This window comes from Cataglyphis hispanica, chromosome 23 (genome assembly GCF_021464435.1).
Source record: "Cataglyphis hispanica isolate Lineage 1 chromosome 23, ULB_Chis1_1.0, whole genome shotgun sequence".
Lineage (NCBI taxonomy): Eukaryota > Metazoa > Arthropoda > Insecta > Hymenoptera > Formicidae > Cataglyphis > Cataglyphis hispanica.
In genome coordinates, this window is record NC_065976.1 from 612,273 (window position 1) to 627,281 (window position 15,009).

The 15,009-nt window shown below is 36.1% G+C and overlaps 2 protein-coding genes across 3 annotated transcripts; one reads left to right on the forward strand and one right to left on the reverse strand.

The window, feature by feature from the left end:
• Positions 1 to 927: 927 nt before the first annotated feature.
• LOC126857928 (ras GTPase-activating protein-binding protein 2) lies at positions 928 to 10,498 on the reverse strand. 2 transcript variants are annotated; one of them, XM_050607838.1, is made up of 9 exons: positions 10,367 to 10,498; positions 8,040 to 8,229; positions 7,686 to 7,866; positions 7,003 to 7,368; positions 6,334 to 6,753; positions 6,066 to 6,264; positions 5,582 to 5,844; positions 5,322 to 5,487; positions 928 to 5,241 (listed from the first exon to the last, which is right to left on the reverse strand). In XM_050607838.1, exons 2-9 carry the CDS (start codon positions 8,135 to 8,137, stop codon positions 5,093 to 5,095), a joined length of 1,842 nt encoding a protein of 613 aa, XP_050463795.1. In that variant the 5' UTR covers positions 8,138 to 8,229; positions 10,367 to 10,498; the 3' UTR covers positions 928 to 5,092. The 2 variants fall into 2 exon arrangements, with proteins under 2 accessions (XP_050463795.1, XP_050463794.1); XM_050607837.1 differs by having other exon boundaries at positions 10,127 to 10,424.
• A 270-nt stretch (positions 10,499 to 10,768) lies between these two features.
• On the forward strand, positions 10,769 to 14,866 carry LOC126857927 (ubiquitin carboxyl-terminal hydrolase 1). Its single transcript, XM_050607836.1, has 7 exons — positions 10,769 to 11,107; positions 11,333 to 11,512; positions 11,606 to 11,844; positions 12,414 to 12,643; positions 12,722 to 13,236; positions 13,323 to 13,515; positions 13,840 to 14,866. The coding sequence occupies exons 2-7, from the start codon at positions 11,344 to 11,346 to the stop codon at positions 14,417 to 14,419; spliced, it is 1,926 nt and encodes a 641-aa protein (XP_050463793.1). The 5' UTR covers positions 10,769 to 11,107; positions 11,333 to 11,343; the 3' UTR covers positions 14,420 to 14,866.
• Positions 14,867 to 15,009: the final 143 nt, after the last annotated feature.

Genomic DNA, 15,009 nt, shown 5'->3' on the forward strand with positions numbered 1-15,009 from the left:
TATATTAATATTAATAAGATTTAATCTATATATAAACATGATTATATGAAATTTCGCATAAACGTATCTGTACATATACATTATCCTTGTACATTTTATTCTCGCGATTGCCATCGAATAATGATTCTGTAATATGCTTAGTATTTTCGGCAAAATCGATTACAGTCACCAGAAATTTGACTTTATGCGCGAAACCAATTAATAAAATTCGTATCAAAATCAAAGGTATATTGCGTTAAATAAAGAGATGCTATTATAAGGATTGGTAGTAAGGTAGATATATGTATTATATACTAAATGCAAAAAGTTACAATACATCTGATGTTTGTTCTTTTTCATTTTTTTTTTCTCTTTAACATTTATCTTTTTTTCTCTTTTCTTTTTATCGCAGTAACGTTGTTTTCAATTGGCTGGTACACACAAACTGGTCTGGCAGACCAAAATAAAAATGTATGCTACAAAATTCATAACTTATTAACCGCCGTTTTCTAATTATTATAATTACATTATTATAATTATTTTGTATATTTTTTCTACATATTCTTTCCTTCGTTTTCATTATTTTATATATATATATATATATATATATATATATATATATATATATATATTTATCTTTATTATTATAATATTATAATATAGTTACTTAAAAACGAAAACATATTCACACTAAAAATTTGCAGAACTCTCTTTCAAATATGTAAAGCGATGATTTCGCGTGAACTACGGCTTTGAACACGTTGTACTTGAACACACGGATATGCACATGGGCGAGAGGACGTAATATGAAGTCAAACGGTGTGAGAGTAAATGTAGAACATTTTATAGTAAGTGGCGGGCGAAAATTTCGGAAGTCATCTGCGATTGCAAATATTAAACAACTATATTATATCGTCCAGCGTAAAATATTTTTTCTCTCTCTCTCTCTCTCTCTCTCTCTCTCTCCCTCATATTTTTTTCTCTTTGAATACGTCAATTGCGCAATTGTGCTGAAATATTATATATATATATATAAACCGGTCTCTTAAGTTGGAATAAAAATGATTCTGGAGATATCGTCTATTTCCAGTGACTTTTAATATACAAGATATATAGAATTAGAGAAGATTTTTTTTTCTCATTCATACAAATATTCCTTTAAATATGCTCTACATATGTATACAAAGTCAAAGAACAACTGGCGTTTGGTTTGAACTTTTTCCTTCTAATGGCGCGTATACTGCATTATCTGTCGCATACGGTAAAGGGGAAATATTTTACCACTGCAGTATTATACGTGGATCTTGTCTAAATTGACGAATATATAATTTGTTCAATAAAGTGTAATTTACTTTTTTGCAAAAATTTTGCATTAATCAAACATGTTCCGCATTTAATAATCAGCACGCCACATTCGAATTTATTCTTTTAACACTGTTTTGATGTTAATTGTATTTCCTTGGGAATTGGCACAGGAAGCATATCATATATCATATTATTTTCCGTTTTAATTTGCATTTGTATTTATCGCTCATAATATGAATAAGCGAAAAGTAAGATTCTTAATCTAAACTATATCCGCTAATATCCATGATCTCCAAGGAATTACGGATGTAACTTCAGTCAAAATGTTAAACGAGTTTATAGCAAGGTAACAACGTGTGCGATAGCAACGTGTTCCATTTGGTATATTTTATATGATTTTAAGAAAATGTCATATGTAAATGTTATAAATATCTTATTTGTTTTATTTTTGAAGATGTATAGACTATATACGGAATAGGATGATCTCGAAAAAAGGATGATTCTCAATATTTTAATCCACATTTTAATGAAATTTGAAATAAAAGCTAATTATAATTGATGTATAAACACACAATATGTAAAAGGTGTATTATTTAAATTAATATTTTTTGTACGTTATGCTACTATATTTTAATTCTTGTAAGAATTCTATATAGGTAATATGAATTGCTAATCATATATGATAAACATTTATCATATCTTTAAAAATAAAAGCGAAAAATTTTATTCCTCTGCATTTCGAGATCCTCTTTCAGAATCACATAAAACACACACAATATATTTTTTTTTCTCGCAAGGAAGAAAGAAGTGATAAGTGCTTTACATCCTGTATTTTTGTTTTAGATTTAATAATAAATTTTTCTTATTTTTTATAACAATACTAAAGTGCCAATTACGTGATAACTATTGACAAAATTCCGGAAATACGTTTCTGCCTTATTAAAATATCTTTGAAAGGATTTGATAGATCTAATTTTCATTATGTTTTCTATAGCGTTTAATATCTATAACAAAATATAGAAATAGGTTTAAAATTGAAATGTGTTATCCAATAAAAACGCATAGAAGAGAGAAGAATACTTGGCAGCAATTACTTTTTTTTCTTTTTGTGTTCGCTTATTATTGAAAATAGCAAACTGCAGAAGCGTATCCACGCGGAACTTCTATCTCTTTCGCGTCTGGATCAGAACAGCCGTGTCATCGTCGCCGTCTCGGGCTTTGTTAGAGGAGACATCAATATCGCGCGAACTACATGATGAATATTATTCACAGACTGCATATTAAAAAAAATGCAACATCCCATACAGCACAGAACATTGTCGCAACATTGCGGCAATGTTACTATTTTCGATAATTAGCAAAAACAAAAAAAAAAAAAAAAGAAAAATTGCCGCCAAGTATCTTTCCCTCAGACATATGTCCTTGTTAAATGTAGAGTTTCAATTTTAAATCTATATCTACGTATATTCCATTTTAGATATTAAATGTTACGTTTAGATATTATTAGATTTAAAACATAATGAAGATTTGATCCATCTAAATTCTTCCTAAGTTAGTTTAATAACGCGGAAAATTTCATATTTCCCGATTTTTGTCGACAGTTCTGCGCTGTATGAGAATAAACGGATTAGGATAGGATCCCAAGCGGGCGCGCCGAGGAGTTGTAGAAACGCGGTTGTCATATCCCAGACACGAAATATCGCAACGTATTTTCTTTTTATTTTCGATTACAAACTACTGCGGTTGTAGAATCACGTTCGTGCATGATCAACGTTAAAAATTTCCACGATAATCTCGATGAAATGCAAGCTGACAAACTTTCTTTTTTTTTCTTTCTCTCTCTCTTTCTCTCACACACACATGCGCATATACACAAATTCTCGCTTTCTCTTACGACATGCTTTTTGTCGACATCATAAATTTAATTATTGATTGCTGTTCTATTCCTCATCTTTCGACGCGTCGATCTTTTACATATACATTGTTGTATCACTTCGATTTTCTCACAATTACTCGATATTTTCGACTTTAAAAATCATACGATAGTTTCGTAGAGGTAGGAGGTGGGATGAGACTAATAGGCCAGAATAGACGCAATGCCAAGTCACTAATAATCGCAGAATTCCTTTTGCATACTGCATATAAACTGTTGCTGACTAGAAATCTCGCGCACTTTGCTTCGTATTCTAAATAATTTAGTGTATATAGCAATAGTGCAAATAGCATCTTTCTCAGAATACGATATATTCTAATTATTATCGATGACGAATTCGCAGAGGATTTTAATAAATGATTGAGTTAAGAAAAAGCTATTGTGCGTAAACTATATATAGTTTTTCTTCGCTGTGTCAAATATATTTTTTGCTGATTGCAGTTCGTTCAATGTTCGGCACATCGCAATTCTGCGATAAACTAGAAAACTTGACCCTGGCCGAAATGCTACCTCGCGATCGAAAATTTAGCGATACAACGTCAGATCATGCTCGTGCGCGATTCTTACTAATTTTACCTAAACAAAAGTAATAATAATAAGTATATATATATATATATATATATGAAGGAAAGGGAGGTAGATGTTAGAATAGAAAGATTCTATAAAAGGGAATAGAATCGTAGCGTAGAAAGATATTGAGAGAAATAGTTGTTCCTAAAAGAAAACCAGGAAAAGAGAGGAAGAAAAAGAGAGAGACAGGAAAAAGATAGGCTTGAATAAAAAGTTCTGGACTGCAACAAGACGAGGCCAGCATTGCGAAAAAATGGCGAGACCAGCTGCTGCAGTCTAGAAGCATTGTCCTCTTTGCGATCGATACCGGTCGATCGATAATCGGCAACAAGAATAGAAAATAGAACGTGTAGGAAAAAAGTAATTAAGCTTTTCTTTTTCCTTTTTTTGCCGCATGCAACCGGGATACAACTTTAGGATTTTGTGTAGTCGGAATTTTTCGTACAATGGAATTCGTTCTGCGTTATCTATACAATTTCTTCACTTGTGGCAACGGGACGATTTCGTTGACGGTTGTCGAGTCGACTCGAAAGCGTACAAGACCGCAGCAACACTCCGTAGCCATTTTTTCCGATGCAATCTCATTTGATCGCCTCGTAGATACATGGTGCGTGTAGCAAACTTTGTTTTGCTGTTGTTTTGTCTTGCAATTCGGTGAGAAGGAAATGCGCAAAATGACAAATGCCGCGCAATATTCTAAAATCTCACAAAAAGAGAGTTCCGACACAATTTCCCGATTTCAGATCACGTCCCGTCGCCTCTTCTCGTTTATTTAAATTTCCCACACTCCGAGAACGTTCTCCATTAAGCTTCCTTTGGACTTGTCGCACGGCTGCACGTGTTTACGTTTGCGCTCCATTTGTATGCTTGGCGTCGCAAAGTCCTGCGGAATTGCCCGATTGTCGATGTACGAAGGACGAACTCGAATCGATGATCATCGGCTCTTTAAACTTATAACACATACCACTAAGATCGAAGTCTCACGCAAAAAAAAAAAAACAAAAAAACGTAACCTTCGTCTGAGATTTCGATGAAGTCGTGTCTTCTGATGTTCGAGATCGTGTTTCGTACGACTCCTTTTTTGAGCTGTCATCTAATATCGGCTGTTGTTGCTTGTCGAACATTGTTGCAAGCGACATTTAAGCGTATGAGAGTGGCGCCGGTGATAAAGTCGTGCGGTATACGAAATAGTCTTGGATTCCATTTCTCGAAATGAAGATGGTAGATGCATGATGGTACTGGTATGACTTTTACTCAATAGAGAGGAAATTAGGAGGTTGTTGCGACTGTTTACTGTGATCAGTATTAGCGACGATTCTGATAACCGGCATTGTTTGGATTGCCCGGTTGTCGCATGCCGCCACCGCCCCTACCACCATCGCCGCCCCGTGAAAATCCTCCGCGACCACCCCGTGTACCGTGTTGTCCGCCTCTCATTACGCCTCCTGGTCCGCCTGATATTGAATCAATAACAGATTAGTAAATTAAAAATTCTACTGATCTCAATAAATTGAAAAATTAATTTAGAGATTACCTGGTCCACGTTGCTGTTGTTGTTGCTGCTGCTGCTGGCCTCCCATGGAACGCATACCGCCATCGCCAGAATTCAATCTTCCGCCGCTTCCGTCCATCATCCTAGGCCTCACCTTCTTTTCCTCCACATTCAATTTTTGTCCACTTTCATCAGGATAATAGATAGGCTAAAACAACAATTGCATGATAAGATCAAGAAGATCCATTTTATTAAACACTTGCCTACGGCGTTGTCGATGTCTGTCTAAGAGACGAACGTACCAAAGAGTTCAACACCTTTGTCACAACTTGTTGATCTTCAAACGTGATAAATCCATAATTAGGCACTCGCGCAGTATTGTTTCCGCCTTGAGGACCCTTGCATCTGTCGTTTGATTTACTATGCACGCGCAATTCAGCGACTCTACCATAACGCTCGAATACTTGACGCAAATCATTCTCGGAAGCGTTGTGCGGTAAATTACCCAAGAAAAGTTGATGAGCGTCACTGTATTGCCCTGGTCTTGTGCCACGACGTTCCCCATCTAAAAAATATTATCATGCATAACAATAAAACAGAAATTATATCTCGCAAGAAAGAACGGTAGGTAGAAATTAAGTAATTAATATAAAAATAATCGAGTGTATATGTATATGTATATATATATTGTATATTTGTAAGTCCTATTAAAACAAAATTTATATCCTTTATTAATCATTTAGTCATTTATCAAGTTATCAATATCTATTTCATATTTCTTTTTACCTCTTTGTACTAGTCCTCCTCTTAGACCACGTTGCTGCTGGGGATGTTGTTGTTGCTGTGGCTGTTGATTTCCGCCCACGCGATGCACCTGTTGTTGAACTGCGGGTACATTATTGGAAACAGATACAGATACAGTCGGTACGTTATTTGTAGGATGCAATGGCGATCTGTCATCCAAGCGTAAATTCGTCATAGGTGGCTAAAAAGAGAAGTTTATTTTTCATCATACTCTTCAGAAATCGCGACGTCACATTGAGATGACACTTACCGGAGACATGGATAGTTTAGGAGCTTGAGGGCTAGTAGCACTGTTAGTGCTTGGGAAAGACTTTACTAAGTTAGCATATGTCTTGGGTCCACTATTGTTGACAGTAGTATTCGAAACCTGATGCTCGGGTTCAACCTCCTGCGCGGACGCAGTAAACGCTTCTGCTTCAGGCTGGTCATTCCTTTCCTCTGTCTGAGTTTGCGGTTCATTTTCAAGTTGTTGATTTTGCTGCTGTTGCTGCTCACCATTGCTCAATTCTGCTTCTTGCACAAATTGAGTCTGTGTAGTTGGTTCAGTTATGTACGGATGCTGCTGGGCAGGAGGCGGCGGCGGTGGTTGTTGTTGCTGCTGGGGCGGTTGCTGATTGATCACCTCTTCGTGTACCGTTCCATTCAAAACTTGCTGCATTACCGGATGAACCTGAACAATGGACGTTTGCAAATAGAACTATATTATAACCTAGAAAACTGTAAAAATTAGACAATGTGCAAAATCAATTTATTTTCAAACTATACAATTTTCTTTTTCAACAATGTATAATTTCTAGATTTTGTTTTTGCACTTTTTCTTCCTTTCCCTCAATAATTATTGTACATTATACAAAATATTTACTGCATCTTCAAACAACTTTAGCTTTTGTACAATAATAATAATGCTTTTTTTACTAACATGTGGCTGTGGAGGTGCAGCGTAATACATCGGCTGTTGTTGCTGAAGCGGAGGCTGCTGTGCCGGAATGAGAGGCGGTTGAGCTTGCTGCTCAGACGTTTGAGTAGGAGCCGATAATTGTTGCGCCTGAGTCTGATGTTCATCTTCTTCAGGTTCGGATCGACCAATTTCCTCAACTTCTCTCTCGCCGCTCTCACCGACATCCCCGCCGCTCACGTCAGCCTCATCCTCCTCGGGAAATATCAAGTCTTGATAGCGGAAGATATCGTTGTGCACATAGTAAGTTTTAGGTGCTTGTACCGCCAACACGAAAGTTTGCGTGAACCGACGCATTGGTTGTCCGGCATTGGACAATTCTCCGGATACCTACATAATGAGGTAAATATATAATAATAATCACATTGACATGCTCTTGCATCTAATCAAAATTGCAGGTTCTAAAAACTAAATATTTTATCTCACAAACATGTTATTTTAAGTAAATTAAAGTAAAATGCAATTATTATATTTATAATGCAGACTATAATGAAATTTTAATGTCAGATGATAATATAAAAATGAAACATTTAATACATTATGTGTATATATTTAAACATATTTATTTCTCTTAATAAGAAAAATAAATTGTATAATTCTTTTCTACCCCTGATTTAATTTATATAAAATTGACATAGAAAGTTTACCTGGACAACAACCCCATTTTCCAGAGTGAGCTGAGAATCAACTTGACTTATTTTGGCGTGACAATCACGAAAGTTCAGTTGTTGAATCTTCTGATGTATCTGTTTTTGACCAATTGCCGGAATGCATTCTCGATTTGAATCCAATCCGCCATGCACAAAGGAAGAATGTTGATTGTAGAACCTAATTATAAAATTCATGAAAACTATAGTTATGCCTTTGAAATAAATTAAATTAAAAAAATGTTTGACCTAACCTGAGTAAAATAATAAATTCAAGCTTTTATGTTGCTTTAATTGTGATAAGAAATCTATAATAGATAAAAAATGGAAAAATAGTATAGATAATTCAAGTACCTATGAAGATGAGCAGGAGCTTGATTTAGCAAAGTGTAATATTGTCGAACAAACTCACGACCTACACTCTGTGGAGAAGGAGATGCCTCCATGACCATTTTTTTACTTTCTAGCTTTTAAAGTGATATTTTGCTGGAAACAGCAAATTAAATGTTTAGTTGTAAAATCTTAAAATTATTAAGGCAGATATCTGAAACAAAAAAAATGCAGTTATTAGAATATCATAATAACAAGTTAACATAATGTTTAAGAATTTAAAAAATTATTGAAATTGTGAGCGGGACATATAGAACTTGTATATTATACATACATACATACAAATATATATATATATATATATATATATATATATATATATATACACTGAGAAAAAAAGTTGTTGATTTGACTAAATGTGTTCAACTGATTATTATTGAATGATATTATTGAACTGATTTTTAATTGAAATATTTAAGTATTTAAGCCAAATACGTCATGTTAAATTTAATATGTCGTATTTAACTTAAATACTTAAATATTTCAATTAAAGAAATAATAATCAGTTGAACATTTAGTCAAATTCAACAATTTTTTTGTTCTCAGTGTATATATTGCAATATAAATAGATATCATGGCAATATAATATTCAAATAGATATTATAGTAATATAATATTCTAATAAGAAAATTCATGAAATTTTGTTAATATATATTAAGAATTATATATATTATCAATTATCCAATACTAAAATTACAATATTAAGCTGAGCATACAAACTATATATAAATATAATTTTTTTTTTCTTTTCTTTGTGTGTGTGTATTGTTTTTATTAAAAAACAATTAACAATAAAATATCATATTTATTATTTTGATTATACATATACAAATTTCAGAGAATAAAATGCTCACATAAAATTTCTTCAGCATTATTTTTAATCATATGTACAATCATATATGCAAGTAACTTTGCAATATAAATACATATTATAAATATATACATAAAAAGAATGCATCGATTTCAATCATTTTGTATTACATAACATTCTATTTGAAAAGATATATAAATATGTGCAATTCATATCACTTATTATTTACGTTTGTTTTATTCATTGATATTTCATTACTTGATGCAATCTATAAGTTTTAAAAAACAGGTTGATTTTATTAATGCTCATGCATTATGTAATAAATATGCATTATTATGATAAAAAAAATTGCAGCAATTTTTAAACAAAATAATTTTGTAATATAATTTTCAAATTTGAGATTTACATAGTTTTCTACATATGAAATCTCTGCAGATATCCTTAGGCTATTTAAATTGTCGTGCGCGCAGGAAAATCTTATCCAAAATCCGTTTTATCAGGTATGTACGGAGATAATCGAAGCTATATAGCATGCGGCAAACACAAAGGGATTGGCGCATGGCAAAATTTTCGCATGCCATCTTCTCTCTTTTCTTCTCTCCTCTCCCCCCACCCTCGAGTTCTGTCTCTTTATCTCTCTCCCTCTACTTAAAAATCCCAACCACGCTGCAATGTACATATTCCGTAGCACGTGTCTCTTTCTCTCTTTCTTTCTTCTTCTCCCTCGAATTTATCTCTAGCAAATTCGCTTTTCGGTGTTTGCATTCGCGACACGAAGACGAGAGGAAACGAAACGAAAGGAAACAAAGAAAGCTGGAGAGAGCACCTTTAAGAGGAAGAGCACACGAAGGAGATCGCGTCGCTCTCGCTTCCATCTCGTGGATACGAGAGTGCGCGGTCGCGCCCGGTCGCTCATGCAAGCATGGCGATGTTTCTCAATGGGCCGCGACACACCAACGCCAACGCGAACGCGAACGAGAAACGCGGCGTTGGACGGACGAGTCGAAACCCTCGGAATCACCGACGATACCTCGGAGATTATGCTGGTAGCGGAGCACGTCTCGTCCAAGTCGGAGCCACGATTCGACAACGTGCTCTGATCAGTGTTCCTCTCGCGCTCGAGTGTTTCTCGGGACGGCCGAGCGCCACGAGAGCGAACGTGCGTGCGTGCGTGATCGCTTCTCGAGGGAAATAAAAGCGATAAACGATGACGATTATAATAAGATTAGCGCGCCTTTACCTGACTTGGAACGCTCTCGCGTTTGCAGCACGAGGACGCAGCTCTGGGACCTCGACGCGGCCCGGCAGCGATTGCTTTTGTCGCGCGGGAAGCCGACGAACGAACACGGTAAACGAGGTTTGTCGAGGGTGGGACGGCTCACGCGCGAGCAAACTCCAAGAACACAGAGTCCACGGTCGTGATATCAATTATAAAAACAGTTCGCAGCGTTGTATATATAATCTTATGTGCGCGAATTACTTTTACTTCTGTTGTGTACTGATCGTAGCGGCACTGTGTCAGCAAATGCAGCACGCACAGGAACCAGCAACATACGGACGCGTCGTTGAGACTCAGATCGGCATACCAATTCGTCCTACCGTACCGGAAGTACTCGGGCGTTAGCGGCGAAAATGGAAACTACTGAATTTTCTGATGCCGAATTGGCTCGTGACGAGTTTCTATTGTGGAATTTTTCCCGTGCACGCACCCTCATTGATCACGTGATATCTAATTGGTAAACTCGTGAGTTTGTCAGACATTCTGACTGGCTATGGATAGATATTATAGATTTCTACTACTGGCAGTGAATTTTGGAACACAGCCTTCAATGACCACGTTTCTATGTCCACAGAGGGCGTACCGCTTTCAGAGATCATCCGAAACCTGTCTGAAACGAGCTGTGAACGGTGACGTCTCTCAGACTTCTCTCTGCTCTCTGCCTTGTCTATCACGGAATCACGGCATGCGTGAATTTCACTGAGAGCTTCTCGACTCTGGACTGTCGCGTAAATCGGAGTTCGGAGTAAGTCAACGAGCAAGTGGAACAAGCGACATAAGTCAACCAAGAGTGATCTGTCAAACGGAAAGCTGATAGAAATGTAGCTTGTAACGAATTGAGCAAGCTCTTTTGTGGCTTTTTAACGTAGGAACTAGTTCGATTTAATAACGTTATAATAAAGGAACCCGTATTCGTTCCATGACTTCTTCACTCGATCATACGTAAGTAAATGTATGCAGCATTCAGCATTTCGCGACACACTTTGACATAGTTTAATGAAACGTGAACAAATCTCGCAAAGAAAATTATATTAATAAGGATTTTCGACGTACGCGAATAAGCGAATTGGACGCAGGAAAATCCCGCGCAACGGGAAATGTCTGTTTCCCGTCCATCTGTTAACCCACTGTTTGTATCATACAGTTGATAATTTTGTGATATTTTAGGTTGACAGAAGATGACAGTATTAGAAACGGAGGAAGAAGCAGATAAACGCTCGGTTCCTCCCAGAAAGAAGTTCTGTTTGTCCCTGTCAGGTCGCAGACGTGCGATTCCCATCGTCGTCTCGCAGCCCCCTCATACATCTACAAGAGGGGGCGTTCTGGATACATCAAATTATTTACTCAGTATGCATATTTTCTTTTTAATAATGCTTTATTACATATCACAAGACAAAAAATAACATATTTTAATTACGCAATATGATTCTGTCTGTAAAGGTACAAGCAAAATGTTGAATGGCTACCGAAATCAGCTGAGCAATCATCAGGATGGAAGTTACGATATGACCAGTGGTAGTACAGAAGGATTTAGGATAGCCACTTTGTGTAATCTAGGAAATACCTGCTTCCTTAATAGTGTACTATATACTTTACGATTTGCACCTTCCTTCCTACATAATTTACATCATTTAGCCACTGATTTGTCTAACCTAAATGATAAGCAACTTCAAACTAAAGTAAGTATTAGATAAATAGATTGCATATAAAGAAAATGTTATACATTAGGTGTATTCAACTAAAATGTGGATTAAGGTCATTGTTCCATAAAAGCCGCAGTCTTTCAATTTAACGCATCTAATATATATATATATATATGTATATATATATATATATATATATATATATATGTATTATTTATTGCACACTGCTTATATGGAATTATGATTACTTGTAGCACTCATGCTCATATTTGCAATTTTTAATAAAATAAATACTTTCAATATAATACTAATAAATGACAATAATTATAATATGATAAAGACAATTATAATTATTATAATTATTTCTGTGAGAAAAATGCCATTTGATTGCAAAACATTTGTTCAGTATATGTAAATTACGTTAAATGCAACTGCTTTTTTTTTGTGGACCCATTGTCTCAGAGATTTGTTTGTTTAATGATATCTGCATGTGACACAATTTTAATTTTGTAATTTTTTATATTTGTTGTATTTTCAAATTATTGAATATCAGTATAGATAAATGATATACTAAAATCTTGAGCTGTCAATATTTTTCTTTACAGGCTAAATCCTCCTCATTAGGTAGAACTGGTGTATCACTAACATCGAGCAGTAGTCGTAGCTGGAGCAGTAAAGATTTATTAGCATTGGCTGGACCAACAGTGGAAGCCAATAAACCACACATTCAAATAGCCACTGAAAAGTTGCACGAACTCTTCATGGCATTGCGAGCATCAGAAATAAGAGAAAATAATGAACCATATCAACCGGATGCCTTTTTACAAGCTCTTAGGTATATTTGTTATTGTGAAAATAATTCTTTTATATTTATATTTCTTTGATTATATTTATGTTTCTTCGATTGTCATAGAGAGGTAAATCCAATATTCGAAGGAAATCAACAACAAGATGCTCATGAACTTTTGGTCTGCTTACTTGATAACATCAGAGAAACTTTCCAACTGTTGGTCAGACACAGAGAAAGTCAATTTGGTCAGAGCAACGGTGGTCTTTCCGATTTCATCGCAGATCATTCATCGGCGGATGTGCAATCGGAAAGCAGTGGTTCCGGGAAGAGGAGTATTCGTAAAAGAAAAAAGAAGAAATTCCCGAGTAGAGGAAGCTCGGTATGTCTCGTGCAGCCAAACGCAAACGGTATCGCGTCATCTGCAAGATTATATGAGAACGGTCATGCGGAATTCGCCGAGAATAACGGTGAGATAGGGACACGCAAACCAGAAAGCAAAAAGTGCTTTATCTCAGAAGACTTTGAAGGGGTCAGCCTATTGCGTACAACGTGTCTCGAGTGCGAACATGTGACAGAACGTAAGGAAACGTTCTGCGACATATGCGTACCCATCGACATTGATCGTTCGAACGAGGAAGGTGCGTATTTAATCGATTAAATATGAAACCTGTTTATTTTATTAAAATACGTGATATAAAAAGAGATACTTTTATATTCTTTACAGATGATGACGGTCGATCGGTAAATAGCAGCGAAGTGTACAAACGCGCCGTGGTAACTAGCGAATTGCTTTGGGGTACGGAGAAGTATTGGTGCGCACGTTGCCTACGATATAATGAAGCTCGTAGAGCTGTGTGTTTTCCTTCTTTACCAAGACTTCTCATCTTGCAGTTGAAGAGATTTTCTACTGCCGCTGGGTAAGTTTTGTGCAATCTTTTGATTCGTCAAGATTAAAAGGAAACGGTTAAGTTACATAAAAACAGTTACATAAAAACTATATAATTAATATCGCGAAGTTATAACTAAAACTTTATTTATGAAAAATACGAAAAATAATTGCTTGCATATTTTTGAAATTTATTTAAATGTAATCATAAAATTACAATTTTTAAATATTAAAATAATCTACAGAAACGCTTTTTTTTTAAATTATGTAATTGTATTTTTGACTCTACATTTATTTTTATGTTGATGAAAAGTTTTCTTTGATATTCCTATCATAATTAAGTTTATGTCTGCAGTTCAATGGAGAAGATCAATAATCACATGCCAACACCGCTTACCTTGCAATGTTTTTGCGAGGAGTGCAGCACCGATCAGACCCGCGGAACCACAGCTGGTGGTGGAACAGAGACGCGGCACGTATACAAATTATATTCTGTCATAATGCACCAGGGTGCAACGATGACCGCCGGCCATTATGTCGCTTACGCACGTTTACCGGATGAGACCGCACATGCCGAGTACTTTGACTGCGATCGTGATAATAAGCGGCAGAACTCGGGCCATGGTAGCGTTACGAGTGCGAATTCATCGTCGTCATCATCCTCCTCTTCCTCTGACAAAGCATCAGGTATACTTAAATACTTCAGGAGCAAACCCAGCGCGAGCGAGAATAAGGAGCAACCGGTGAATAGAATCGGGTGTCGAAGCATGGATTGCTGCGGTATCAAGCGCAACAAGCAAGGCGTTACTTGGTTGGAGTGTGACGACGAAGCGGTGCACGTGATCCCATTGCGAGAGCTCGAGGATAAATTAGCACCCAATCCACGAAATTCCGCCACTCCCTATCTCCTGTTTTATGTAAGGTCGACGACATAAGCTAACATACTTTGTTTTCTCCCGCATTGGAAGTGTATCAAAATGTCTCCGGTTAGAAGCGAAGCAACAGCGAGCAGTACGATGATAAAATGGGCCTCGTTCTCACATTATTTCCCCTTTTCTCCCTTCGCCTTCTCTAACGACCGTGCTGTGATGTATCGCACATTCCAAATCTGAATCCTTCCCGTGTACGTGCCGCATTACGCGCTTTAGATACATGAACGTGTATAATTTCGTAAGGGATAAAATTGTTCGCCAAACATATTATGTTAAGTTTTCAGCGATCGGACGGTATACAAGAAATCGATATGTATACATGTAATGAAGTATCAACATAACGAATTATGGAGCGAGTGACCGCGTGTAGACTATTTTAGCTTTAGTTGGGACGTGGAACGTTTTATTATTGAGTTAATTGTAAAATAATAAAAAATTATGTATTCTTGACACGCATTTATATTTGTCTTCGGGCCATATCACAAGATGGAGATACCTGATCCGACTCGCTCATCGCTGTGTACGATGTCATTACGACATAGCTTGAATATTTTAGAACATCGTTTATTGCGAACATTCGTCATTCCCCTCGA

What these genes read in the sequence shown, in the direction of transcription:
- LOC126857928 (XM_050607838.1), bottom strand. Translation starts at nt 8,137, where the DNA reads ATGGTCATGGAGGCATCTCCTTCTCCACAGAGTGTAGGTCGTGAGTTT. An exon ending in CTGCACCTCCACAGCCACAT is followed by an intron (nt 6,754 to 7,002) that starts GTTAGTAAAAAA and finishes TCCATTGTTCAG; the next exon opens with GTTCATCCGGTAATGCAGCA. An exon ending in CTAAACTATCCATGTCTCCG is followed by an intron (nt 6,265 to 6,333) that starts GTAAGTGTCATC and finishes TTCTCTTTTTAG; the next exon opens with CCACCTATGACGAATTTACG.
- LOC126857927 (XM_050607836.1), top strand. Translation starts at nt 11,344, where the DNA reads ATGACAGTATTAGAAACGGAGGAAGAAGCAGATAAACGCTCGGTTCCT. An exon ending in ATAAGCAACTTCAAACTAAA is followed by an intron (nt 11,845 to 12,413) that starts GTAAGTATTAGA and finishes TTTTCTTTACAG; the next exon opens with GCTAAATCCTCCTCATTAGG. An exon ending in GCCTTTTTACAAGCTCTTAG is followed by an intron (nt 12,644 to 12,721) that starts GTATATTTGTTA and finishes CGATTGTCATAG; the next exon opens with AGAGGTAAATCCAATATTCG.